At 38.8% G+C, this 27,968-nt stretch overlaps 1 protein-coding gene across 1 annotated transcript; it reads left to right on the forward strand.

Moving 5' to 3' along the window:
• The first annotated feature begins 161 nt into the window (after nt 1-161).
• Nucleotides 162-27,779, forward strand: CD40LG (CD40 ligand). Its single transcript, XM_072123248.1, has 6 exons — nt 162-375; nt 2,890-3,027; nt 15,417-15,462; nt 18,001-18,063; nt 23,422-23,472; nt 26,990-27,779. The coding sequence occupies exons 1-6, from the start codon at nt 214-216 to the stop codon at nt 27,373-27,375; spliced, it is 846 nt and encodes a 281-aa protein (XP_071979349.1). The 5' UTR covers nt 162-213; the 3' UTR covers nt 27,376-27,779.
• The last annotated feature ends 189 nt before the right edge of the window (nt 27,780-27,968 follow it).

The following is a 27,968-nucleotide window of genomic DNA, read 5'->3' on the forward strand; positions in this document are numbered from 1 at the left end:
ATAGGAATAAATGTCAGTGGAACATGTTCTTTTAGGTACCATGGAATCTTAGTGAAATGTTGCAATGTGTAACATAGACGTTCTGCATCATACTGCTAGCTGCTCTACAAATATTCCAGGAAGTGTGTAGGTCTCACGTTCTACCTGTTGTGTAGCTTTAAGGCCATACACTTTACCAATTGCCTAAAGAAGACTTCATTCATATGCTGCACAATGATCAACTCCTACAATCAAACTCCCCCAGAAGACCCTTCCCGGCTAAAGTCACCGTCATCCATCATGAAAATTGCCCTGTGGATTTTTACTCTTTCTGTCTTTGCGCAGATTGTTGGGATCTGTATTTTTGGTGTATACCTCCACCAGAAAGTAGATAAGGTAAGTTAAGAAACGTACAAATTAAAAACCACTTCATCTTTTTCATTGACGTAAAAATAAGCAAATAAGATACAAAAATAGGAGATTTTATTGGAGACAATTGACATTCGTAAGCAATTGTTTTTAGTGTAACCAAAATATTTCATATCACAAAGTTTTTCTATAAACTTTCAAAAAGTTAAAGCAATTTGCCCATGGGTATTTTTTAGCTGTAAACTTTTCTTCTTTTACTTAACAATAGATGTCATATAGAGAAATACAGATGTATGTTATAGACACAGATACTCAGAAAGCTGTGATATAGGTTTCATAAGGTTTTACCGGTAATATTTTTTTAACCACAATTACTTTTACGTTAATTTTCAGCCCTGCAGGGAAAATCTTTTGAAACTTTTTGTCAAACAACACTTCTCATATGTAATAACCCTACAGGAAAAATTCTCTATGCCGAAGCTTCTTGGAGATCTCAGTTCACGTCCACATCTGAGATTCCATTACTAGTCTCCTTCGCAGATTTCATTAAAAAATCAAGGACAAAACGTCAAACTTGCAGGACTTTTCGACAGAAACTGAAACAAAAGCCCAACTGCCCCCATTTCGGTCAATGGGATCTTTGGGCTGCGTTGGTTGCTGGAATTTTATACATCACATCACATTATTAAATGTAATGCTATGCTATGTGCTTTTATGAAATATCTTCCAATTAAGGAGAAACGTATTGTGGCTTCTGCCTTTTGCTTTAGAGGACAATTATAGGACAGCGATTGGTGTTTAACAAGACTTAATCTTATCTACTGTTTTAGGGAAAAACTTATTAGCAGGTTAAGAGGGAGCCAATTAAATTATGTTAGTTCTAGCTCTACAGAATCTAGTTAAATGACAATCAGCTTCAGGGCAATCTAGAAATGAATCTAATAATATAAGGCAATTACATCAAGTGTTAAAGTATTAAAAACCTGGGACTAGGATTTATTTTTCCATCGATCGACAGCAAATCTCACCTTCAGACCAACTAGAAGTCTGTCCCCTATTTCAACCTGATATCCACTTCTGCCATTCTTCTCAGAGGAATTGTTTGCTTCTTAATGTAATTTTGGATGGTTTTACTGGTCTCTTGAATACATGGCAGAGATAGGTAGAGTTAGCACTGAACAGAACTTAAAGGGGTTTTCTCATCTAGACATTCATTTAATTTAATTCTTTTGGCATATTCAAACATTTCTTCAATGCGTCTTATTAAAAAAAATGTTGCTGTGTAAATATAATTTCCCATGTTTGTCCCTTAGAAACAAGACAGATGTCCTTGGATACGACCAAACCCCATTATAGCAACGGTGGCCGAGCATGCGCTCTTAAACCCTGCCTGACTACCTGGATTCCGTATTCATTGCCACAGGATGGCTGTTGGTCATGCAGTTACTCCCAGAGATTTCGGATGCAAAAACTATTTGTTTCTTTGTGCAGTCACTGCAGCAGTGGTGGTTATATCCAAGGACAGCTTTTTCATTTCTAAGGGATAATCATGGCAACATTTATGCGAAATTATATTCACACAGGAACATTGCAATTGAAGAAATGTACATATATATAATGCACACATATATATATATATATATATATATATATTATATCAGATTAATTATGTTTATAGACTCCTTTAGCAATACAGGTTTATGCTCTCAGATACTTCTTGTCTATTCAAAGACCCATTTGTATTTCATATAAATACAATTTTTTGTTAATGTCAAGTTGTATTGGTCACAACTTAGATCCTGGTCAAGGATTTTTTGCCAAAAGAATTGATTTTCAATGCTTTGACAGAATCTTTTAACCTTCAGGCAATAGGCATTATCATTCTTGTCATGATCAGCCAATTCAATTTTTTTAAACGAGATCATCCACCAGGAGGAAGAATTGTAAACCAAGTACACTTACATGCAGGTGTGTGCCCCCGCTGGTTGGATCTGTTTTTCTTTTAGCTTCTTATGCCCTTGTTTTTACAAAAAAAGGCTTTAGACATTTTGCAAATGAACCTGAGTGGCTCATTTGATGTTAATTGAGCCTGGAACCCCTCAGCCATAATAATTTGCATAATTTCTAAAGCCTTTTTTTGTAAAAACAGGGGCATAAAAATCTAAAAAAAAACAGCAGATCCTGCCAGAGGAGGCACACACCAGCATGTTAGTGTGCTTGGTTTACAATCCTTTATCCTAGTGGTAGATTTCCCTTAAAGCTTTCTCCTGCATCTGACCATTTCAGCTACGCCAATGTTTTCGATATTACAGACTTTACATATGTTGGCTAGCATTTGTTGAGTTTAGGTTCCCAATCTAATCTTCTTATTTCCTTCTAACCCTACAATAATAATTGACATTTAGTGAAGTTTATTGAAAACTTCTGTCCAGTAGGACACTAACACCACCAATGCCATGTTTTTAGCCATATTTTTTTTTTACAAGGTAGTTCAATAGCAAAAAAATACAATGATACTTCTATATTCATCTTTCCATAAAGATTGTAGAAGAAATGGACTTGAATGAAGATTACTTATTCATACGGAGAATACAGAAATGTGTGAAAGGCGGCAACGAAGAGGATTCTATGCTGAACTGCAAAACGGTTATAGATAAATTCAGTGACCTGATCTCGAAGGTATGTAGACCTGCTAATTGCTCGGGACACTTTACATTCATTCAACGTGAGATATAGTCATAAATAACTTTTATTATTCTGATTTGATTGGGCAGAGGCTTCCTGTGACCTGGTTGGAAATTTTGTCTCGAATTTTGTGGAGATAAAAATATTTCACAATTTGAAAATTTTATTGAACCCACTTTAAAGAAGCAAGAAAACCCCTCCAACTATAAAATATTGCTCCTTGAAATATTTGAAAAAAAACATTATTTTTAAGGTCCCCGAAACAATGGAATTTGCATTTCTAAATCGATCGGTCAACCTAATCTTGAAAAACCTATTTTTGCAACCTAGTTAAAAGGCTATATTTAAAATGTATCTTTAAAGGTCTGGTTTTTTAAATACAAATGTCCCCGAAGCAATCACCCAACTGAATTATGTTTAGAATTTGGGATAACTTAAAGGGGTTGTGTGGAGGTTGAAAAACACAGCTGCTTTCATCCAAAAATAGCACCACACCTGACAATGGTCTGTTCTGGTATTGCAAGTTGAAGCTCCATTCATCTCTATGCAGCTGAGTTGGAAGAAACCATGGTCCAGTTGCTGTTCAGGTTTTTCAACCTCTGGACAACCCCTTTAGGGAAAGTAATGGCAGATCTCTCTGCCATCACCAGAATAATTTCATTGCAGCTGACTCCTTTTTCCCTATCTTACAAACATGTATGTTGAGCGAAGCTAAGCAATATTATGGGTTAGTAGTCAGGAGCAGTGGCGTAACGAGAAGCTTATGGGCCCCAGTGCAAAGTCTGTGCCAGGCCCCCAACTATAATGTATGGTTTATAGTAATAGTCTTCTCATATGGGAAAGTGACACCATAAGGGCCCCCTAAACCTCTTGGGCCCGGGTGCGATTGCAACCTCTGCACCCCCTCAAGTAACGCCCCTGGTCAGGAGAAATGGTATTGGTTGCAATGGTGAGTGCATGGTCTTCTTGAAAGGGCTTTCGCACAAACACCTGTAAATAGGAGATAAGTGTTTACTGCTAGTGATCCCACATTGATCATGGAAATGAGAGCGGCATGAATGAAATGAGCAGTGGCGGCCTGAATTCCTAGGATTCTATTCACTTCTATGGGACAGAATTAGTGCAGTACTTGGGCATCTCCAACAGTTCACCCAAAATAAACAGAGTAATGGTCAAATATGCACACTACTGCTACACGGATATAGGAGTTGGGGCGATAAGTGTTGTAAGTAGAGAAAACTTTTTTTCAAATCATACGCATAGGCTTGGAGTTGAATGCCAACAAATTACATGATTTCAGCCCCCACAAGAGGGAGATAGAGAGCTTACTGCATACAGCTTTTACATTACATTCAATAACATAGTAATATGCTCCAGTGGATTTAGGCTCTTAAACTCCCCTTAGTTGTGGCAGCAGCCTGGTGGTGGATAAATTCTAAGGGGAAGTGTGGGATCTCATGCATTTCTTAACGGGTTTCACCATAGAAAAGTCTCCTATCACTACATTGCTTAATGGTGAGCTTGCACGCCTACCACACGGAAATTGGTTAGGTTTATCTTGCTAGATTCAAAAATAGCCATTGCCAGAGCATGGAGGTCCCGTCTATTCCATGTGCATTTGTGACATCTAAATTGACATGGATTATGATCAATGGCCAGCTAAGTCACGGCCAGTACGGTCAACAAATTTGACAAAATTTGGAATACCGGGCAATCGAGGATGATAAACCTATATGGGATAACCGTCCTTCCTTTGGAATGACGGCATCCAGAAGTGCAAGAGGGTGGGTCAAGTAGAGCTGATCAGTTCCCTAACCCCCCCTCCCAGAACTACCTTATTTCCTACTTCCACTCTTTCTTGCTGGTCCATGGTCAATTACGTTTTTGGTCTATGTTACTTTCTACCTTTCTATTTATCTTGACTGAATTGCAGGAACGGGTGAAGCAATCAAAAAAGAGAACTTGATGGACAAGTGTCTTTTTTAAACCGTATAAACTATGATACTATGAAGAATATGCATTTAGTGAGATGGTCTTATAAATTGTCTTATAAAATGTCCTTTCGTATGACTTCCTTGATTCCTCACACTGAGACTGTTCTCTAAACTATGTACACCGCATGTTATGCATTTGTTCTCTTTTTTGATTGTCTTTCCTTTTCATATAACATGGCCTGTACTGAGGATGATACTTGTCAAGATACACCTCTGGAAGGGAGGCATTCTGTTCTGTAATGTCAATTTTTTTGGCAATTCTTAATAAATCTGATTTGAAAACAAGTTATAAATATAGAGCATGTCCCACAGTTAAACTAAACTTCTTATAATACCACCTTCTTTACTCAAAATTTTTGAAATCTTCATGATGATGTACGGCATGTGTAAACTAGAACATTTCTGTAACACTTGGAGAAAGAGAAAAAGCGTGAAAAATTCATCAGACTTTAGCTTAGTTTTGAAATGATGCTTATCACAAAAGAGAACTTATCACTAGGCTATAGATACAGGAGTTTGAAAGCAAACGGGGCACACCCTAGTAGACAGAGTAATGTGACCACATACTGAAAGACAGGATCCCTATAGATAAGCCAGTCTATAACAACAAAAAAGGTAAGAGTCCTAAGGATTGGATGCTTGAGGTAATAGTCCTCAGGATTGGATGCCTTGAAGGGGTTTTCCCACAATCAAGTTAGGCCCTATTCTTAGGATAGATCCTAACTTGCTGATAGGTGGGGGTCGCAGTGATGGGACCCCCACAGATCGTGAGAACGGGGGACCATTGGGGTCTGATATACCCGAGTAGGACCCCTCATTGCTCCCTGAGATGACTAGAGCCGCCCATTAGATATGGTAGGACTACCCTCTTCATCTCTATGGAGCTGACGGAAATTGCCGAGCACCACGCTGAAACTCTCACGATCTTGTGGGAAAACCCTTTTAAAGGAAATCTACAAGTAGTATTAAACAAATTAAACTACAGATACTCACCTATTGTCCTCTTCTTCTGGATCTTGTCTTCTTTAATCATGACACGCCAGGATCGCTAGAAAAAAAGAATGATAAAAAGCAGCTACAGAGCAATGGGAGCAATTTCCAGCATTCTGGGTAGTTAATTATTTGTGCCTCTTGCATGAGGTCACCTCCCTCTCCCATTTTGGAGAGGGAGGTAACATCACACGAGAGGCGTGAATAATTAACAGCCCAGAGTGTCGGGACATTGCTTCCCATGGCTGAGGGCTGTTTTATACAACTCTCTTTTTTCCAGCGATCGCGGCATCCTGGAGAAAAGGAGGATAGGTGAATATCTGTAGTTTAATTTTACTTAATACTACCGGTAGATTTCTTTTAAATTCCATAATCGTTTCATGTTAAGTTATGCATAGCAAGTCCACAATAAAGTGTCATTAGAGGTAACTCGAATTTAACATTTGATCATCTTGTGAATTCATTATATTTAAAGGTGTTTAAAAGGAATCCACCAACTCCAAAACCTCCTCACAAGTAAACAAAGAAGTGTATAGGGCAAGATATAAGATTGAAGACTTATTGTTTCACAATGATATGTTATTTCAGATAAAATTCAATTTTTACCCTTATGCAAATTAGCCTCATGGTACATTTAGCAGGGGGTCATGTCTTCTGGTATACCTGCTTTGTTCTTTCAGTGATAGCACTAAAGAGTACTGCCCATTTGCACAATTGTTGACATCTCCCATAACAATTAGGTGTAAAAAGAAGAAAACTGGTCACCCAGCAGGTATGACTAGTCGCCCTTTGTATTAACTCCCCTCGTATCGTCGTTGGACGTCACTCCGGCTTCCTACTGCTCCTGCACTAGCCGGACCCCGGGGAGATGTGGTGTATTATCGCTTTTCCCTTCTCCACTCCTCACAACATTGCGATGAAGTAGCACAATGCATAGTGGAGCAGGCAATGCCGCCGGCCTAGAGGGGCTATTCAGAGCGGCTGGGTCTAATCAGACCCGGTCCAGCTGTGATCAGCATCAGGGGGTAATTCCCCCTGTAACTGGGGCTCTTATAAAAATGTAACATTAAATAAATAAATAACCTTTTATATTTTATAACCTCATGGGGGACACAAAAAATATTCATAAATATTCATTAAAAAGATTCACATTTCTCAATATAATTAAAAAAACGCTACAAACAACATTGTCATAGTCACCCGGTTTGCCCAAGACTATACATATTATATATATCAAAAGGACCGAAACACAATAGGGAAATCATTCATACACAAAAATGTGTACTATAAATTGCAAAAAAGCCTTTTTTTCCACTTTTAACCCCAAATATTACAAAAAATGAAAAAAAAAGGTTTCAACTTTTTACATTTATGTTTTAACAAGCTCTATGGGGCAGATTTACTTAACCCATTCCTGTCGCAATCCCGTGGCGCGTTGTCCGATGAGGATGCAGGTCTGCCAGGATTCACTAAGGTCATGCGCCCGAGTTCCTACAGGTGTCGCTGCTGCGCCGAGGTCCGCCGGAGTTCACCTTCTTCTTCCCGGTGCATGCGAGTGCGTGTATTGCGACACAAATAGTTTTTTAAAATGCTGTGGTTTTTCCGAATCTGTCGGGTTGTCTGACGGCACGCCCCCCAATTTTCTGTTGCATGAAATCCGGTGCCGATGCGCCACAATCCAATCGTGTGCGCCAAAAACCCAGACCAATTCAGCGCAAAACAGAGCAAAAAGGAAATATTTGGGAAAACCTGACGGAATTGCAGTCCGTGGGCCCTTAGTAAATGTGCCCCTATGTGTCCTGAAAAAGACACCACAGAAAATTTTAAAGTTCAAAAATTGGCTAAAAATACCTGGTCGCTAGAACCTTTTTTAAGCCGCATCACTAAGCGGTTAAAGAGGTAATATGCATGAATTTACATGTTTTGAATTGTAGTAGTGTGTTGACTGTGTTGGAGAAGCTGGGATCACGTTTGCCCTCTCAGAGGAAGTTATGCATTGCCGAGTCAGTGTTCTACCGTGTCTGGGTCTACAGTATCAGAGTCCTTGCAACTGCTATGTGCTCCGGCTAATGAGAGTCTTAAATTTGTGACCATCCTCTATTAACTTAGAATTCCAAGATCTGACATTTGAAAGCGGCAGTTCTCAGCCAAACCAACCATGTAACAGTTTTATTACAGTTCCTTTTAAAGTTCTATAAATGGCAAAAGACTCTAAATTGATTCCTACAGCCCTAGAATTGCATCTGTAAGTCATTTCCTAAGCAATAACGAAAGCCACATGTTGATCCTCAGTAGACAGAATCTGTTAGTTTTCACATTTGTTATGCAGTAAAATATTGCACTTATGCAAAACAGCATCTTCACTTATTCTGTGGTCACAAGATGCTAGATGAAGTAGAAGTCTTAATAAGTGATGTTTCGGTTTATTCTCAAACAACAGCATTGGTGGCAGAATGACTGTGAAGTGAAATACGCCCTAACGCACATTCTGCTTCTTTGACGCTTTTTCTAGGACCCCATTATTGAGTTTTGGTGAAAATTTGGCACAATAAATTTGGCACCGTCCTTAAGACGGTCCCCTACTTAAGGACACCTGACTTACAGACAACCGATAGTTACAGACAGACCCCTCTGACCTTTGTCTGTAACTACAATGAAAAAATATACAGTTTCAACTTACATACAAATTCAACTTAAGAACAAAACTACGGACCCTATCTTGTACGTAACCCGGGAACTGCCTGTAATAAAAGCCTTTGACGTCCTCTTTCAAACACACATAATGGTCCTCAAATATGTGGATCCTTTGTGACAAATTTCTTGAGTCCTTATAGAAGTCAATTATAGGGAAAACAATGAAAAATTTCCAACTTGGTTAAAAATATTTTTATTTGAATTAATTAAAAATCAGTGTGTTCCGCAGAATGACGATTTTCTGACGCGTTTTGGGCAAAAAAAAGGGGTCTTAGTCTCAGCGTGCAAACACTTGCTACAAAGGGGTTTAAGTATACATTTTCCAGTCCCAAGACACCGAAGTCACGTGCCCAACATAGTATCATGTGATTGGAGAACAAATAACTTTTTAAACCGATTTGTACACAAATGTTTGCGTTTTTTTTGTGGGTGGGAATACAATTTTTTCCATGTATTCCCTAAAATTTGGTCTTGTGTCACAAAAAAATGTATCCCAACATTAATAACGGGGTCTCATCAATCACAGACCTTCTAAGCTGCATTAAAAAAATTGTTGGACAGTAAGGATGGAGCACTTTTTGTGATGTTGGGAGAGAGATAGCAGCAAGCCATTCAACCATAGCAAAGGCTAGACTTAATGAGCCAAACTTACTAAAACAATTGAAACGGAGAATAATTATACTTGGATACGACTGCTGCAGTGATTGCACAATAAAATAAATAGATTTTTTATATGAAATGTCTGGGAGTTAGTGCATGTCCCACAGCCGTCCTGTGGAAATGAAAGCTGAACAAGTGAGGTGGTTGGACAGGCCTCAATATTATATCCATAGCAACTGCTGGAGGAGTACAATGGTGGTTGTATCCAAGGACAACTATCTTGTTTGTAAAGGACAATATGACTGCATTTATGGGAAATTATTTTAATCCAGGTTATACTTGCTAACATTTTAATGTGAAATAGATCTTCATCTGATTTATTCACCCGATGTGGAGTATAACCAGTTTTCGCACCCTTCCTGCACCTTGACATAGAGTTACATCATGGTGATCGCCCGGGCTCAAAAGCTGAGCTTGGGAGATCACTGCGGTCTTCCGGCAATATTCTGTAACAACCGGGATTGTGTCTATTGCAATGCCGGATGTTTACCCCTTACTGAGCGAGGTGTCTATAATCCCCCATATGTCCAAATTACAAAAAAATCTGAATGGCTACTTCTGTTTTATACCCAGCCGTGTACCCATACAGCAGTCAGCACCACATATGGGGCCTCCTCATACTCGGGAAAACATTAATACATTATGATGGTTTAATTTTTAATTACTGTCTAAAAAAAATTACATTTTGTACATTACACCTCCAATTTGATATAACCCCTCTGAAACATCAAAAGGGTTAACACGCTTCTTAAAGTAGATTTTTCATACATTCAGGGGTGTAGTTTCTAAAATGGCACAATTTACGGGGTTTTAGTGTCATTTAGGCCTCTTAAAGTCACTTAAACTGAGCAGGTGCCTCCATATAAGGGTTTTGCCGATTTTCATAAAAATTTTAAAAATTGCACCCAAAATTTTAGACAACCTAGAAAAAATAGAGAATGCATAAAAACCCACGCTAATATGAAGCAGACAGTTGGGAAATGTTAGTTATAAAGTTACTTGGGTGCTATTACTATCTGCCTGAAAAGCAGAATATTTAGAACTTTGCAATTTTTAGAAATGTTTGCCTAATTTCCATTTTTTTATAGCTAAACACAAAAGATATCATCAAATTTTTTGTAATAATTTGAAGTACAATGTATGACAAGAAAACAATCTCAAAATCCCCTGACACAGGAGACACATGGCATTTAATAATGACACAGGGCATAATGACCCTAAAGAACTAAAATGGCTTAGTCATGAAGGGTTTAACCCCTTAACGATGCGCGCCGGGTAAAAGTACAGCGCGTTGGATGCGGGTACATGGAGAGGGCTCACAGGCTGAGCCCTCTCCATAGTCAGTAAGTCTTTGCTGCATATTGCACCGATCGTGGCAGTTATCCCTTTTGCTCGCGGCTTTGCCGGTGGCTTCAAATGGGTGGCGCATGGGCACCGCCATCTTGGTGACGACCGTCACTCTTGATGACGACTGTCACTCCCGGTGAAGTCATCAGGGATTGGCAATCGGTTACCATAACAGCCTTGGGTCTTACGAAGACCCGAGACTGTCTCGTTTTAACCATGTTTTAACCTGTCTTGATTTAGCCATTGCGATTTGCACATTGTAATGACTTAGGAGAAAATCCTTCATATACTGCCATACTACTGTATGGCAGTATATGGTAGGATAAATCAGACAACCTAGGGTTAAAGTATCCCAGGGAGTCTGAAAAAAAGTAAAAATAAAAAAAAACTTAAAAAAATCAAATCACTCCCCTTTCCCCAGAACTCATAGAAACTAAATAAATAGTAAACATCATGAACCCATTAGGTTTGCCCGTGTCCGAGAATGCCCGATCTATCAAAATATAATAACCTTTTTTTACTGTGTTTAATCCCGTAACAGAAAACAGCACCCAAAGTTGAAAATGCCACTTTTTTTCCATTTTGAAAAATATTTAAAAAATCAATAAAAAGTGATCAAAAGGTCGTACAGTCCTAAAAACGGTAGCATTGAAAACGTCATCAAAAGTCACACAAAATGACACCACCCACAGCTCAATACTGAAGTATTAAAAAGTTATTAGCGCCAGAAGACGGCAAAATCAAAAAAACATTTTTGTACAGGTTTTAATTTTTGTAAACGTATGAAAATATTATAATACCTATACAAATGTGATATCCCCGTGATTGTACCGACCCAAAGAATAAAGTAGACATGTCATTTGGGGCGCACAGTGAAAGCTGTAAAAGCCCACAAGAAAACGGCGCTATTCTTTTTTTTTTTTTTACCATTTTGACTGCATTTGGAATTTTTTTCCCGGTTCCCAGTTCACAACATGGGATATTCAATACTATAACTATGAAGTGCAATTTGTTACACAGAAAACAAGCCATCAGGAGCTCTTTACCTGTAAAAATAAGAAAGTTATAGATTTTTGAAGTTGAGGAGTGAAAAATTGAAATGAAAAAACAAAAAAGGGCCTGGTCGTTAAGAAGTTAAATATGTCTAATCCTCTCAATTGATCATTTACCCTTTCCCAGCGAAATTGAGCATGCATGTTCCTGGGAAGATTAGTAGAATAACTGTTGGATGAAGTAACTGTCAGACAATGGCTGTTCCACTGAAGGTGTTTTGGATAATGGTTAAAGAGTTTGACCCTTTCCAATGAAATGGTGGTCAGACATTTGTAGCTCATCCTCATTTACATTTTGTAGGATTATTCTAGATACATTTTAGTGTGACATATGACTCATATCTCTTTGAGATGCCGGCATTGAAACCTTCAAGAACAGGTAATAATTCTGCAAGTCACTTTTTTCAAAGACCTGCCAGAAAAGGAAATTACAAGCTTGGAAAGTGTCAGAGCGGCTCCGATGACAGCGCAATCATCCAAAGCGGAACTTCCATCCGAAAAAAACACATCTGCTTAAACATTTATAACACTTTCCACCTAATATATTAAATGCAAATTAAATGTAATATTTCATTCTATAAAACAATTAAAGTTTATAAAGATTTTCCCTTCCTACTAGATAGAGACACTAAACTTAAATCTATCACTTTCTATACTTACTGCCTTAATCATAAGAAATGAAGATTTTTTTTAAAAAAATGAAAAATTAATTCAAATTGGAAAAAATAGTGAAAGAGGAGTGAAAAGGGGAGGAAGGTGTCAATACAGTGATGGGGAAGAGTGGGAGCTTTGGGAAATTAAAATGTGTAGGATTGTCAGTAATGGATGTTGCGTCAACTCTAATTATGATTATAGAAATCAACTGAATCAATGTGTGAAAAAATGTCTGGTAATAGCAGTGGTTATAAGTTATGTCATAGGGTTTCTCTAGGCCATAGATAAAGACAAGTAGAGATGAAATTGATACATATATAGAAGGATATTAACACCTTAAGGACGCAGGGTTTTTCCACTCATTTCTCGCTCTCCACCTTCAAAAATCCATAACTTTTTCATTTTTCCGTGTACAGAGGACTTATTTTCTACGTAACAAATTTTACTTTCCTGTGATGTCATTTATTATTCCATGCCGTGTACTGGGAAGCAGGAAAAAAATTCCAAATGTGGAAAAATTGAAATAGAAAACACATGTGCGTCACGTTCTTGTGGGCTCAGTTTTTTACTCTTCACTCCAAATAACACCTCTACTTTATTCTCTGGTTCGGTCAATTCGCGGTGATACCAAATTTATATAGGTTTTATAGCATTTTAATACATTTTCAGAAATTAAACAAATGTGTACGAAAAAGGGAAAAAAAATTTTGCCATCTTCTGACGCTGATAACTTTTCCATACTTTGGGGTACGGAGCGGGGGGAGGTGTCATTTTTTGCAAAATGAGATGCCGTTTTCATTGCTAATATTTTGAGGACTGTGCAACATTTTCATCACTTTTCATTACATTTTTTATGTCATGTAAAAAGGTGTAAAAGTTGCATTTCAGACATTTGGGCGCCATTTCCCGTCTTGGAGGTCACCGCCAGTTATAACCGTTTTTATATTTTGATAGATTGGGCATTTTGGGACACGGCGATAACTAATGTGTTTGTGATTTTCACTGTTTATCATATTTTATATCAGTCCTAGGGAAAGGGGGGTGATTTGAATTTTAAAAATTTTATAAATTTTTAAAATTTTTTAAGCTTTTTTTTTAATCTTGTTGTATAACGTGTTGATTGAAGCGTGTTTTGAATGCTGACTTGGTCTCACCCACATATAGCCAACCGCATTTACAGCTTAGTCAATAAATTATGTACATGCTATCACATGTTAGATAATGCACTATATCATATTGTTTGTTATCATGGGTAAAAAACGATCCTTTGTCCATATTACAATATTTACAATCTATTCATTTACAGCAAGGATAGCACCCATTTCTCAACTGGCCCAATATCCCTGTCTGTCTGCAAATTTGTGATGGACCTACATCCTCCCTCACTAACCTGTCTTTGAATTTCTGTGAGTATATGATAATAATGAGGGAAGTCACAACCTGAAAGTTTTGACCAGGGTCGGCGAATGATGTTGGTGATATTATGAAAGTTGTAAGGGAATTCTATCAAATCTTTTTGTTTCCTTCCTTTTGGATAATAATTCTGAACTGTCGATTCTGTTCACTTTCTGTAAATTATTGTCAATGATTTTTTTGAGGGTAACCGCACTGTTTAAACTTATTCGCCATGGTTACCAATTTTTTTTTTGTATGTTGTATGGTCCAGTGGTAATTTTTGTGACCCCAAGTAATTGCCTATAAGACAATGATTTCATCATCGTACGTGGATGACTACTTTCGTACCGCAGCAGGGTGTTCCTATCAGTTGGTTTTGAAAATATATCAGTCTCTATGCCCCCCCCCAGTATTGTAACTGAAACATCGAGGAATTGTAACTCGGTGTCTGAAAATACCACTGTAAACTTGATTGTATTATCATCTATCGTGTTCAGGAAACCATGAAATGGCTCCAAATCCTGCCTGGTGCCAGTCCACAGGAGGAAGACGTCATCTAATCTATCTACCTCCACCACCTATCGGGAGGCATGGACGACGTCCTCCTCCAACACCCGCATCACAATATTTGCATAGGTGGGTGCCATGTTGGCGCCCATCGCGATGCCCATGCACTGCAAGAAGTAACTGTCTCCAAAAAGAAAATAATTTTTTCTAAGGACAAACTCTAACAGAGTTAAAAAATAAAGTCCTGTGTTTTTTGTGACAATTTTTTTGTAGCAATTTTCTTCCTCACTGCTTCAATGCCTCTCTGATGATCTGTGGAGGTGTATAATGTAGATAGATAGATATGAAATTGATGGAAAAATAGAGAAATTGTTAGGAAAAAAATAACAGCTGCAGAGAATTATAGGGAATAGATGTATAGAGATAGATAGATGATAGATAGTGATAGGAAATAGATGAGTATGTGGTATGGTAAAGAATGGTTAATGTTGCCCGAGACACCCACAGGTATTTTCAAACCCCTACCAATATATACAGGACAATGGGGCTTACTGACTAAGGGTCACAGATCGCACTTTTAGTCCGACTGTTCACAGGTTTTCTGGATTTGCACAGCTTTGACAGGTATTGGTAGTGGGATTGTGTCACACACGATTGGATTGTGTCGCAGCTGCGCCTGCTTTCATGCAACAGAAATCGGGTGGCGGTCCGGTCGGACGATCCCACTGATTCGGACTGAGCCCAGGATTTAACTTTCAAATTGCGTTGCAAGACATTGCACTTACATGCACCAGGAAGAAGAAGGTGAACTCCGGCGGACCTGAGCGGGGAAGCGACACATGTAGGAACTCGGGCGCACAATCTTAGTGAATAGCGGCACAGGGCATTATCGTTGGACAATGCAGTTTCTGTGAACTCCGCAGGACCGGATAAGTAAATGTGCCCCAATATATATATATATATTCGATTTGTTAGTATATATGAAAGCTAAATTGCTCCCTCTATAAAAGTTGTAGGTTTTTTTTATAAAGTTTTGTTACTTGTAAAAATCAACATGGAGACTTTGTAACTTCTCGCATTCTTTCTGTAGATCGCTGAGACACAGCCTTATAAAGGAAAGAAAGAAAAGTTAACAGGTAAGTCTAAAGTTTTCATTTCCATTCTCTTAATTGTTCTATTGTTCTTTCAATTTATATTGATGGAAAAAGGTTTGGACGCAATTGTGGATGCTTCAGTGTCTTATTCTCTAACTACAGTCCATCTATGGAGACCCAGTGGTTACACATCCATTCTTAGTCACTAGTGGAAAGTTATAAAGAAAGACTCTCACAATGGGCGGAAGGAACGGCTAAACCCTTTTAGAGACCAAACACAGTGATGTTCCTCTGAATGCACCAACTTCCCATCAGAGATTGTAATCATTTATGTCAGAACATAGGAGTAGTCAAGTCTGTACTCCTGAATCCCCACCAACACCTGAACAACGAAAAGATGACACATCAGACAATAGTTATATGGAGGATAACTTATTAGCAAACCTCGTAGACTTTAATAGGACAAGTGAATATGAGAGAATGTGTCATACATCTTATGAATGAAGAAGAATTCTTTTCTTAGTCATCGGGTTCCTTTTCTTCTCCCTTTCAATCCTAAACTAACAATTACTGCAATCTCTCTTGCATCTAAGCTTTAGAGACTGCAGTTCACATTATTATCGCATTACAAAGAATGGTACCGGGGAGGAAGAAGGAGGGTGGAAGAATTGACAAAGGCACAGAATGTTTTATTCCCATCAGTACTTCTCCATATTCTATATGATGCTGCTTGTGCTTCAGAATGAACTGGTAGCACGGTGGCTCAGTGGTTAGCACTTAAGCCTTGCAGCGCTGGGGTCCTGGTTTAAAGTCCCATCCAGGTCAACATCTGCAAAGAGTTTGTATGTTCTCTCCATGTTTGCATGGGTTTCCTCTGGGTCCTCCAGTTTCCTCCCACACTTCAAAACATACTGGTAGGTTGATTAGATTTTGAGCCCCATGGGGACAGGGACTGATCTGGCAAGCTCTGTGTGTAGCACTGTGTCATCTGCATATTACTATGTAAATGAATAAATTGTACTTTTTGTATGGGAGATATGATAGCAGCTAGTTTTCACCCATCGCTTCAGGGAAAACTTTAGATTACAGATTGTGCCTGCAGTGGATAAAAAAAAAAACTACAAAAATGCAGAAAACAAGTAAAATAATAGTTAAAATTATGTTGTTACATATGTACTATTTACGATTGTTTTTTGCACAGTTGAGATGCACTTTATGGGATATTGAACTTATGGGCTCAGAAGCAGAGCCTGCGTGTTCTTGACTGTTTAACACCTTAAATGCTGAGGTCATATGTATATATATATATTGTATTATTTCATGTAATGAAGATAATGTTGAGCGGACCCGAACTGAAAGTGATCAAAATTAACCGTTTACATGCTGGCAAAGTTGCCGGTGCATTTAAAAGGCTGCGGTCACATACCAACACAAGCTATGATGATTTCATTGGGAGCAACGACCCTTCCCAACAAGGGCAGTGCCAGGGCACCAAAGGCACAGTATTTTAAATGCCGCTGGCGGCTTTGCCAGCGGCATTTAAACAGTTAACAACCTCCATCAGTGTAGGCACCAATTGTGGGTGTACATAGTTATAAAAAAAATATTTAAAAATGCCAACATTTACAATAAAAACACTCAAATCACATTACAAATGAACCCCTGGATGTTGGTAATTGACTGTACATTAGCCCTAGGCTACAATAAACAGCTATAACAGTTATCACAGGTTTCTGCAATTAAGCTTTATTGTTAATCCAACATTTTTAAAATCCAATTGTCACAGAAACCAAAAAAATTTGGCTGGGGTTACAATGATTAAGTATACAGTTCCGACTTACATACAAATTCAACTTAAGAACAAACTGCCTGTAATTAATAAATAAAATAATAATAAAAACATCAGTATATTTTAAATGACCACATTAGTTAACTTGTACAGTAAACATTGAAGGATACAAGATTTACACAGCTCCATGGAAAGCAGAATAAGAAAACTAGGCAAATAAATAAGTTCATAAAAAGTCGTCAATAGGCTTCAATGCATGCCACAGAGATAATGCATGCCACAATAAACGAGTCCTTGTCTAGTGATGAAAGGGAAAAAAGTTGTGGCGACTTTGTCAAAATTCATGGCTTTTAAGGTTCTAAACTTAAAATGTAAAGTCAAAATGTAATGTCAATATTTTTGCAAATCATTTCCTTTCAATTCCTTATGACTTTCGGTAATATAATCATTATTAAAAATGTATTAACAAAATGAAAGAGCATGTATGATCCTTAACCTCGTTTATTCAGCTAATTTGTAATTTAATATAACAATCCATTTCTCGAGTGCTGACATATTGACATCATTAAATGATTGGAATTTCTTGTCCAAATATTAAAAGCAACAATTTGTTTTCACCTCTCTGCAGCCTATTACATGTTTCCTAATTGGAAGTGGATGTAACTAAGTTGTTCCATTATGTATAATGGCAATTATTACTATAGGGAAATATAAAAAAAAGCGCGGTTATGAACCACTCAACAAAAAACTGTACATGGCTACTTATACAATATATTTTTTTTCAATTTCAGATACAAAATTGATATCAAAACCACTGCCTTTTGTAGGAGGAAAAGATGTTACAGTAAAGAAAGGTAACGTGAATCTGAATTGTATTGCGATTTTTAAGTAATTTTTTTATTGAATGAAAGAACAAAAAATATTTCAAAGGTAGCTGTTGTCTCAAAATGATTTCACTAAACTTTGAAATATATTTTATTTGAGAAAAACGACTTTCTCTTTGTATTAGTCTTTCCTGTCTGCTAAACTGCCAAGTTACCAGTGGTAGAGTGTACTTACAGGCAGTCCTCGGTTACGTACAAGATAGGTTCTGTAGGTTTGTTCTGAATTTGTATGTAAGTCGGAACTGTATATTTTATCATTGTAACTCCGCCCAAAATATTTTTTGTCTCTGTGACAATTGGATTTTAAAACTTTTGGGTTATCATAAGAACCAGGAGTAACACTAAAGCTTAATTGCGGACACCTCTGATAACTGTTACAGCTGTTTATTGTAGCCTAGGGCTAATGTACAGTAAATTACCAATTACCAGAGGTCCCTTTGTAACTAGGGGTCGTATATAAGTCGGGTGTTGTTAAGTAGGGGCCCGCCTGTATTAGTCTGCTCTTTCAGTCTATGGGATGGGGGACCTTTTTAACACGCTTTCTGGCATCTTTATTACTGAAATAATAACTTTGTTAAACAGCCGGAGGCGCTCAGGCTGACAGTGCCTCTCGGCTTCCCTGGCTTTTAATTTATGCGCGCCTCCTGCTGCTCCCAGCCAGGGAAATAGTAGAGATCACATGCCCCGACCCTCTGACGTCACCGGATGGATCGTAATTCCATAAAGATTCCATAAAAGATATAAACATCTTAGAGTTATATGTGCTCCAAGACCTCTGTGTCTGTGGAGCACATTTACTTACCTGTCCCTTGGAGTTCACCGAAAGTACATTGCCCCGCGATTCACTAAGATTGTGCGTCCGATATCCTGCATGTGTCGCTTCCCCACTCAGGTCCGACAGGTCTGCATGTAAGTTTAATCCCGCGCTGAGTCTCAATCAGTCGGGTCGTCCGACGGCACCCCCCGATTTGTGCCAAAATCCCAGCGCAAACACCTGTTAATGAGCGTAGTAAATGAGCCCCAAAGTCTCATCTGCCCCTCATTGAAGAGGAATCTGGCAGCCAACTGAGCAGTTTAGCAGGCGGGAGAGGACTAATAATGGAGGATAGATGCATGTTCCTCTTTACAAAGGTACTTTACAAAGTTTCTGAGTTATCCTTAGTTATCAATTCACTAAATATAGTATATATATATTTGGAACACTTCTAACTCGAAAGGACCGTAATTTTTTTTATATCTTTTTGTTACATTTGGTGGCCTGATTTCCATGAAGTTAAGTTTTATCACAGTACCATTGCGCTGTTCCATCTCAATCATTGTGCACATCCAGTGATTGCCACTAAATGTATGTGAATAATGACCAAATTTGACAAATACTCAGCAAATATATGAGCTGTCCACAATGGCTCTTGGTTCTGTATTGTGAGGTGCACATTGTTTTTGACAGGGAGAATAACACACATTTCATTATAATATAAGGTTTTGTTGGTATTTTATAGTGGATCCATTTATGACTCAAAAACAAAGCTATTCAGGCTGAGTAATAAACTTGCGCCTCACTTTTTAGTTTTATGTTAAATGAATCCAAATGCTCCATGAATTTAGTTTCTCGATTGTTAAATTTTAAACGCTTCATTTAATCCATGCAAATTCTAATTTAATACCATGGTGTGAGGAGTGGCAAGAGCATTAAATTGCTAAGATATAAAATTTTTTAGGAAAATATTGAAGCAGTTTTCATCATTTTCTACTTTCATGATATTTTTTTATTGCAAAAATTATGCTAAAATGTAAATTACAGCTACACATCATAATAAAAAATCTAGGCATAACAGATATCCATACAACTTCGTCGTCATCGACATCTTCGAGCCAAAATGATTCTTGCAATGTTGGGTCCAGGATATTTGCATTTCATGCACTGTCGGGGGGTTGCCTTGTATTTAGGACATTCGTTTACATGCAGGGACAGATTGCTGGTTTGGTGATAATCATCAAGCTCATTTTTCCAGGATTGTGTCCATGTCAACACACATGAAAACTTAAAGGGGTTGGCCACTATACATCATGTTTTTGTAATGAGTGTGTAAGTGTGAGCAGGTTATTAGGTAATTTACCAATATACATCTTTTAATAATGCTGCTCCGTTTTCTTAAAAGTTAGTAGAGTAAAGCCCCTGGTCCAGTTATGTCTGTTACCACATTATTTGCCTTTTCTGTCCTTAAAAATGGCTGGACATGGCAGGTCATGTGATCCTAACTCTCCATGACCACTCTACCTTCCAGGACCTTAAAGGGGTAGTCCGAGAGTAATGAAAAAAAAACTGTGGCTGGAGGGGGCTGCTTAAAAAAATAAAGATCTACTTACCTTCCAGTGCCGTCCTGTATCCCGCGCTGCTGTCGCTCCGGTCCGGGCGCCATGTAAACAAACGCAATGTTATGTAGTTTTCTGACTGCCACTCCTGCCCAAGACTGCTCCTTACTATCAATTCTAGAACAGCTCGAGAAGGAGCTATTCTCTCAATGTTATGGTCAATGTAATGGTTCTTTACCATGGACTTCTGCATCAAGTGGCTGGTTCTTGGCCGCTCTTCTAGATCTAGACTTAGATAGGCTTCCTATATTTGAAAGATTTACAAGGACTTGGATGGCTCAGTGGTTAGCGCTATAGCCTTGCAGAACTAGGGTCCTGGGTTCAAGTCCCATCCAGGTCAACATCTGTAAAGAGTTTGTATGTTCTCTCCGTGTTTGTGTGGGTTTCCTCCGGGTCTTCCCACACTCCAAAACATACTGATAGGTTGATTAGATTGTGAGCCACATTGGGGACAGGGTATGATTTGGCAAGCTCTGTGCAGCGCTGTGTAATCTGTGTGCACAATATAAATAAAGGAATTATTATTATTCTAACTACCCAACGGCACATTAGTCGGCATATCTTGCAGCACCAACATGACTAATTCGTATTGTGATTTTCGAACATTCTGAAACCCATGTAGGTGGTCAAAGATCCCTTCAAGGTGCAGTTAGAATTTTATCAATTCCCTTAGTTCACTTGGAAGAATTTGGAACCAGAAACTATAACTTAAGAAACAGCAATTGCATTTTGATGTAAATTTTGACATCATTTTGGTCAGGATTCCAAATTTTCACTTCCAAATATTCTACGCGAAAACTAGCAGGAAATCGGGCATGTTACTTTTTTTCCCAGGAGCTGAAAAAAAACTGCTCACAGATGGAAATCCAATCCACCTTTTATTTCTGTATGGCTCCAAAATTAAACTTGGAAAATCGGACGCGCCAAGACCAGTTGTGCTCTTACAGTGTGACTCCAATTACAGTACAAAGCACATATTTATATCAGTAAAATAGCGAGATACATAAAGCAGTAATCAAAGTCTTATTCTTTATGAGAAATCTCCTCCTATCCTACTTTCATTGGTTCAAAAACACATGGAATAATACGAGCGTAAAATATAAACTTCTCTGTACATCACAGATTCTGACCTTCAATGTACCATATTTTTTCGGACTATAAGGCGCACAAAAAACCTTTGATTTTCTCAGAAATCAAAGGTGCGCCTTCTAGTCCAGTGCGCCTTATATATGAACCATACTTACAGACAACAGCTGCCTTGAACTGTGCACAGGTCTGCCACCTGCTGGTCATTCATCCTTACAATCAGGTGCCCCTTATAAATAAACCAAGACGTTTTAGCAGGCATTTATTCATGGTGCGCCTTATAATACGGTGCGCCTTATAGTCCGAATAGCGAATAGAATAAAAATTATTCTACAGTTCGAGCGAGTATAATATTCTACAGTCGTGAAGAATGCAATGCAATTCTAGCAGTGTACACTGACACAAAAATCTCAGTTGGGAATTTTGGGAATGAGACATCCATCTAAACAAACAATCAGAATCCACCATGTGAATAAGCCCTCGTATTCAGTAGATTTTGGCTGTAGATTCTCTCTTTATACTTTTGGCAGCTTAGTTTCCTAAAGTGGAATAACACTCAATCAGAAGTATAGTTTTACGTAAATATGCAAATTAGCATTTGTTTTATTTTATTGCAAATGTCCCACACTGGTATAATAACCAAACTTCCTGTTTGCAAATAGATGTGACAAAGATAATGTGTGGAAAGTCTGAGCATATTCTAATAATAAATGACTGGTAATTATTCCTTTTTTTTTTAATACAAAGCCACATAAAAAATGTTGCAAAACATTTTATGAAAGTGAATGTGCTATATACAGCGGTAACTCATTCACTCATAGGACCACCTACAGACCCCTCTTACTCTATAATATGATCTCTGCAGATAGGACACTGTGTACAATCTGCTCGCCCACTCCTGCTCTATAACATGCAGATAGGAGCTTATATGCTATCTGCTCAGCTCCTCCTTCTCTATAACATGCTGCCTGCAGATGGGACATTATGTACAACCTGCTCAGCCCCTCCTGCTCTATAACATGCTGCCTGCAGATGGGACATTATGTACAATCTGTTCAGCCACTCCTGCTCTATAACATGGAGATAGGGGATTATATGCTATGTGCTAAGCTCCTCCTTCTCATTAACATGCTGCCTGCAGATAGGACACTATGTACAATATGTGCAGCACCTCCTGCTCTATAACATGCTGCATGCAGATGGGACAGTATGTATAATTTGCTCAACCCCTCCTGCTCTATAACATACTGCTTGCAGATAGGACAGTATGTATAATTTGCTCAGCTCCTCCTACTCTATAACATGCTGCCTGCAGATAGGACACTATGTATAATCTGCTCAGCTCCTCCTGCTCTATAGAATGCTGCCTGCAGATAGGACACTATGCACAATATTTTCAGCCCCTCCGGCTCTATAACATGCTGCCTGCAGATAGGACACTATGTACAATCTGCTCAGCCCCTCCTGTTCTGCTAGGCAGGGCAGAATATCCATGTAACATGACTTGTCATGGATGTCAGGTCAAATTTACAGACAGATATGAGCAGAGGCTCAATTAAGGAACATTTACAAGAATTTGCTTGTATTTGATGTTATGTTAAAAAAAAATATGACGTTATTAAAAGAGAATCAATGATAATTATAGCTCTGTAATACATGTCTATAAAATTGGCAACAGATAATACTCAGGGCCACATCCTATTATACTGTATATAAAGACACCCCTCCCCCCCCCCCCCCCCCCCGTCTGTCTTCCTCATTGCTTAAACATTTATGTCCTTGGTTTTTTGTACAATTTCTTAGTTCAAGGAATTTATCTTCTACAGTTTATGTGCAATAGGAATAATGTTAATATGTTATCTCTTTCAGACACAGTTGCCATCCATCTAGTAGGAGACAAAGTCAACAGCACCAAAGAAGGTAAGTAACAATATGGAAGATCAATGTGGTTCCTCATGTGGTTATAATTGTATAGCTCTCCATTAAAATATGAAGTTCTCTATTTTTTAGTGGATCTATGTAAATAGGTTCGGTATGTAGCCTCTCACACTCTCGCTTACGTCAGATGGGAGGAGACACTATTTGTGAGGCCCCTTTCACACTTGCGTTTTTGACGCGCGTGTTCTGCGCGTGCTTTTGACGCGCAGAACTTGCATTGCACTCTGACCCATTGTAACCAATGGGTCTTTTCAGACTTGCATTTTTTTAACACGTTTAAATCTCGACATGCTCTACTTTTACAAGTCACGCTTGTGAAAAACGCACCATACAAGTCTATGGAGACGCATCAAAAACGCATTGCACTCTGAGACACTTGCAAGTGCAATGCGTTTTTCACGCATCAATTGCCATAGAAAAGATAGAGCTCAGTCCTGAGTCTTTTTCACGGGCATTATCTGCGTGTTAAAAACGCATTGAAATTGCATTGAAAACGCGCGCGAAAAACTGAGACTGTACAAACTCTGACTGAAAACTGATTGCACTCTGATGAAAAATGTGCGTTTTTCACTGACCAAACCCTGATCAGACTCTGACGTGATCTGCAACGCAAGTGTGAAAGGGGTCTAAGTGTCAGGGCCTGCTTTGTAGCAGCTGACTGGATCCCCGATGCTGCTCCACAACTTGCTGTAGGCGGTGCTGCCTGAGGCGAGAGGCTCAACTTACGTCATAGCTGGTGCACCCCTGCCTCCACAGAGTGTTAATTCAGTGTATATGCCGGGAGCTTTCCTGGAGTATAAACTGAGCACATCACAATGAACTCTGAGTCAGGTTCCCTTGAATATTATCCGCTTACTCTAAATAATGGAAAATTTGTTTAGACCAAAAACACAGACCCAGCACGTTGATTTATGGTTGGAGTTGCATATGACTCATTAGAAATTGTTTGCCTTGTGGCAGATTTTTTAAGTCGCGTTAATAATTTCTTTTTATCATTATATTAATTGATTCTTATGAATCATAATCATAAAGAAGATGATGTCTATACTACATGTTCCTCAGCCCATGTGATGGGATGCAAGGTGGGATCAGCAGGTTTTCTACAGATATGTTCCAAAATATTAACAATGTGATTTTTTTTTTTGCAAGAAGGATGATGGAAGGAGAAGTCCACACTGTCCATAATCATAATGCTAATGGACAACATAGTAATCATGAAAATATGATGCACAATCATTGGGATTTAGCAACTAGTCATACGGTGTTATTTCTGCAAACCATTTTGTAGTTAAAGAGGACCTGTCACCTCAATTTTCGGCACCAGGAGCTGTTTACTAAAGTAAGCAGCTCCTAGTGCTTGAACAAACGCCGCAGTGTTACAGTGATAGCTTTATCGGAAACCTCCGGTAACGCTATCAAACACTGCGGCGGGTGCAGTGTAATCATCGGCGTTGCCTCTTCCCCGGACCGCCCCGCTCACTCCATAGGCCGGCAGTCACCGCCCCTAGCCACGCCCCAACCCCGCCCCCTCATGAATACGTCGGACAGCTTTGCGAGCTGTCCGACAATTACACTGTACCCCGCCACAGTGTTAGATAGCGTTACCGGAGGTTTCCGGTAACGCTATCACTCTAACACTGCGGCGTTTGATCAAGCACTAGGAGCTGCTTACTTTAGTAAGCAGCTCCTAGTGCCGATAAATTGGGTGACAGGTCCTCTTTAAGCTCAGTTGTTCACACAGGGTACAGGATTTTTTGAGGTGCATAATAAGGGAGACATTGCTCTAAGATCTTTACAATGACAATCATGATCTTAGATGGACTGATTAGTATTACAAATGAAGGCTCTTCTATGGCTCATTGACATTTATCAAATAGTTACTGCAATTCACGGTTTCAATGTAAGTTTATGTCATAGTCAATGGGCTCATTTACTAAGGGTCCGCGGAGCGCCTTTTTGTCAGATTTCCCAACGATTTCCGTTTTGCGCCACATTTAACAGGAGATTTTGACGCACGCGATCGGATTTTGGCGCATCGGGGCCGGCTTGCACGCGACACAAATCGTGGAGCAGGCCGTCGGACAACCTGATGGACTCGGACTACTCACAGGATTTAACATTTCGAATTGTGTCGCAAGACACGCACTCACAAGCACGGGGAAGAAGAAGGTGAACTCCGGCGGACCTCGGCAGGGAAGGGACGGATCCAGGAACACGGGCGCACGAGCTACGTGAATCGTTACGGACTTCTTCGTCGGACCATCCAAATCGGGGGTCGCGACAGGGCCAGGTAAGTAAATTTGCCCCAATGTATTTCTGGACTATCTGACCGGTCGTAAAAGATCTGGGACAACTGGTTATTTACAGTGGTATTGCCTTGAAGTAAAAGGAAAATCAAAGATGTCTTCTTCAGATCACATGGACTTACCTCCACTGGTATCCTCCAAGAGGCTCTGGCCTTCAAGTAAATGCAGGAGCAGACTGTGCCAGTTCAAACCTGTCGACGAGATTGTTTTTTCCCATAGTCTCTTCCCGGTTTTCTGACGGAGACTATAGTAAATGTGCCAGATAAAGCATTCACTCCGCCCCAGCAACCACCCACTCCCGGCCCGGAAACTACCAGAGTGAGGAAGATTCATGCGCCTTTTCCACCAGAAAACTGGTGGAGAAGCCATAATAAATCTCCCCCATAGAGTCTGGGTTGTCAAAGAACACTCCACATCCAATTGCTATTGTACTTCATGGTTTCTATGTGGATCTACACATTGACAATTGGGACAATGACAGAGAAGATGTTCCTTATTGAACATAGTCATCAATTAGGCCGAATTCAGCAACTTGAGAGTAGGGGTTGCTTTGAGTCATGGATGAAAACACAGGAAAAAAACTATGAAAATTGAAAAGTAGGTCACACCTCAGATATATCACCTAAGTGACTCACAAATATGTGATATGCAAATATGCAACTTGTGGTTGATTTTATCTGCAGGATTACTAATTCCATCCCATCAATAAATAAAAGGTCATAAATAGTTTTCCTTACCTTGCATTATTTTTACTGTTTTGTATGGTCCTTGCCCAAGTAACAGTTTTCCAGTTTTAAGGTGGCCCTAAATGTGTCCAAAACTAGTGGCTCTTCCTCACCAAAACATTTGAAGGTATTTTCTGGAGTTCACTTAGGCTACTGCTTCAAACTTTCCTCTTAGGGGTAGTTAAGGGTACATTATAATAAAAAGAGTATAGCATAGATATCACCCATAACCTGCACCAGTTCTCCACGGAGGGTATAACTACCCATTGAGATTAATATACTTCCCTGTACCATCTTCTTCCTTATTTACATCTGATTTTTTTTCTAAATCGGTAAAGTGTGGTAAAAAAAAGTGGTAAAATTTTTGGGGCACAAGATGGCAGTGCATCTATTTTTAACCAGAGAATGGGAAAAAAACAAATCTAGATCAATGCATTTAATTAAATAACAGTATTCTTCTCTCCTCAGCTCTTCGTTGGAAAGAAAGAGGATATTTAACAACAAAATCGGAAATCTCATATGCCAACGGGAAACTAAGCGTGGAAATACCTGGTATATATTATGTGTATTCCCAAGTTAGTTTTAGCTCAGCCTCGGCACAGCTGGTGAAGGCTCCCTTTGTACAGTACATCTATATGAAGAGGCCGTACGAAACAGAAAGGCTTTTGTTGAAAGGAGCACATTCTATGTCATCACAACCCCCCGATTCTAACCTGCACTCATCCCAGATCGGAGCTCTCTTTACATTCAAGAAGAACGATTTTATTTTTGTCAACGTAACAGATCCTTCACATATCGATTACAGTCCTGAATTTACGTACTTTGGCATGTTCAAGCTCAGCGAAACGTCATGATCTTTACGCTACATCCTTATATAAAGGTCTGGTACACCACTCAACTCTCGTATGTTAAGTTAAAACGTATTTCTTGCTAGATACAGAATTTTACAAGATAACTACAATGGATTTGTCAACTTTAAGTGCAGGTTGTGTTAGTAGTGTTATTCCTTATGGACATGGTAAAACCTACATGGTTCTGTATTGAGTCCAATGGTTCAGTAGTATGTACTGTTGTGATTCCCCATGGAAGCATACCTAAGATATTCTGCATGGTAAGTTTCGAGAAATTTATAGAAATTTGAGAGGATATGGGTCTATTGCTTTCTATATACACCATTATACCTATCCGAACAAACCACAACCACGCAACCACACAATATACATCCACTATCTCTTTGGAGACAATTTTTTTACTCAAAAAAAAACCATCTTGTATATTATATTTTGTTCTTGACAATCATTCAAAAGTATAAAAAGTAAAGGATTTTAAGTTCAGAATAAATCCAAAAACTTTGAAATTACAAGTTTCCAATGGCAATGGTGTAAGTGTACGTGCCACCACAATGTGTTTGATGTTTTTGATATATTTTCTGATAAAGAAATACCGC

This window comes from Engystomops pustulosus, chromosome 9 (assembly GCF_040894005.1).
Source record: "Engystomops pustulosus chromosome 9, aEngPut4.maternal, whole genome shotgun sequence".
Lineage (NCBI taxonomy): Eukaryota > Metazoa > Chordata > Amphibia > Anura > Leptodactylidae > Engystomops > Engystomops pustulosus.

Excerpts from the sequence above, each read along its gene's own strand:
- CD40LG (XM_072123248.1), top strand. The coding sequence starts at position 214 with ATGATCAACTCCTACAATCAAACTCCCCCAGAAGACCCTTCCCGGCTA. Across the intron at positions 18,064-23,421 it reads AGATGTTACAGTAAAGAAAG|ACACAGTTGCCATCCATCTA; the intron begins GTAACGTGAATC and ends TATCTCTTTCAG. Across the intron at positions 23,473-26,989 it reads AGTCAACAGCACCAAAGAAG|CTCTTCGTTGGAAAGAAAGA; the intron begins GTAAGTAACAAT and ends TTCTCTCCTCAG.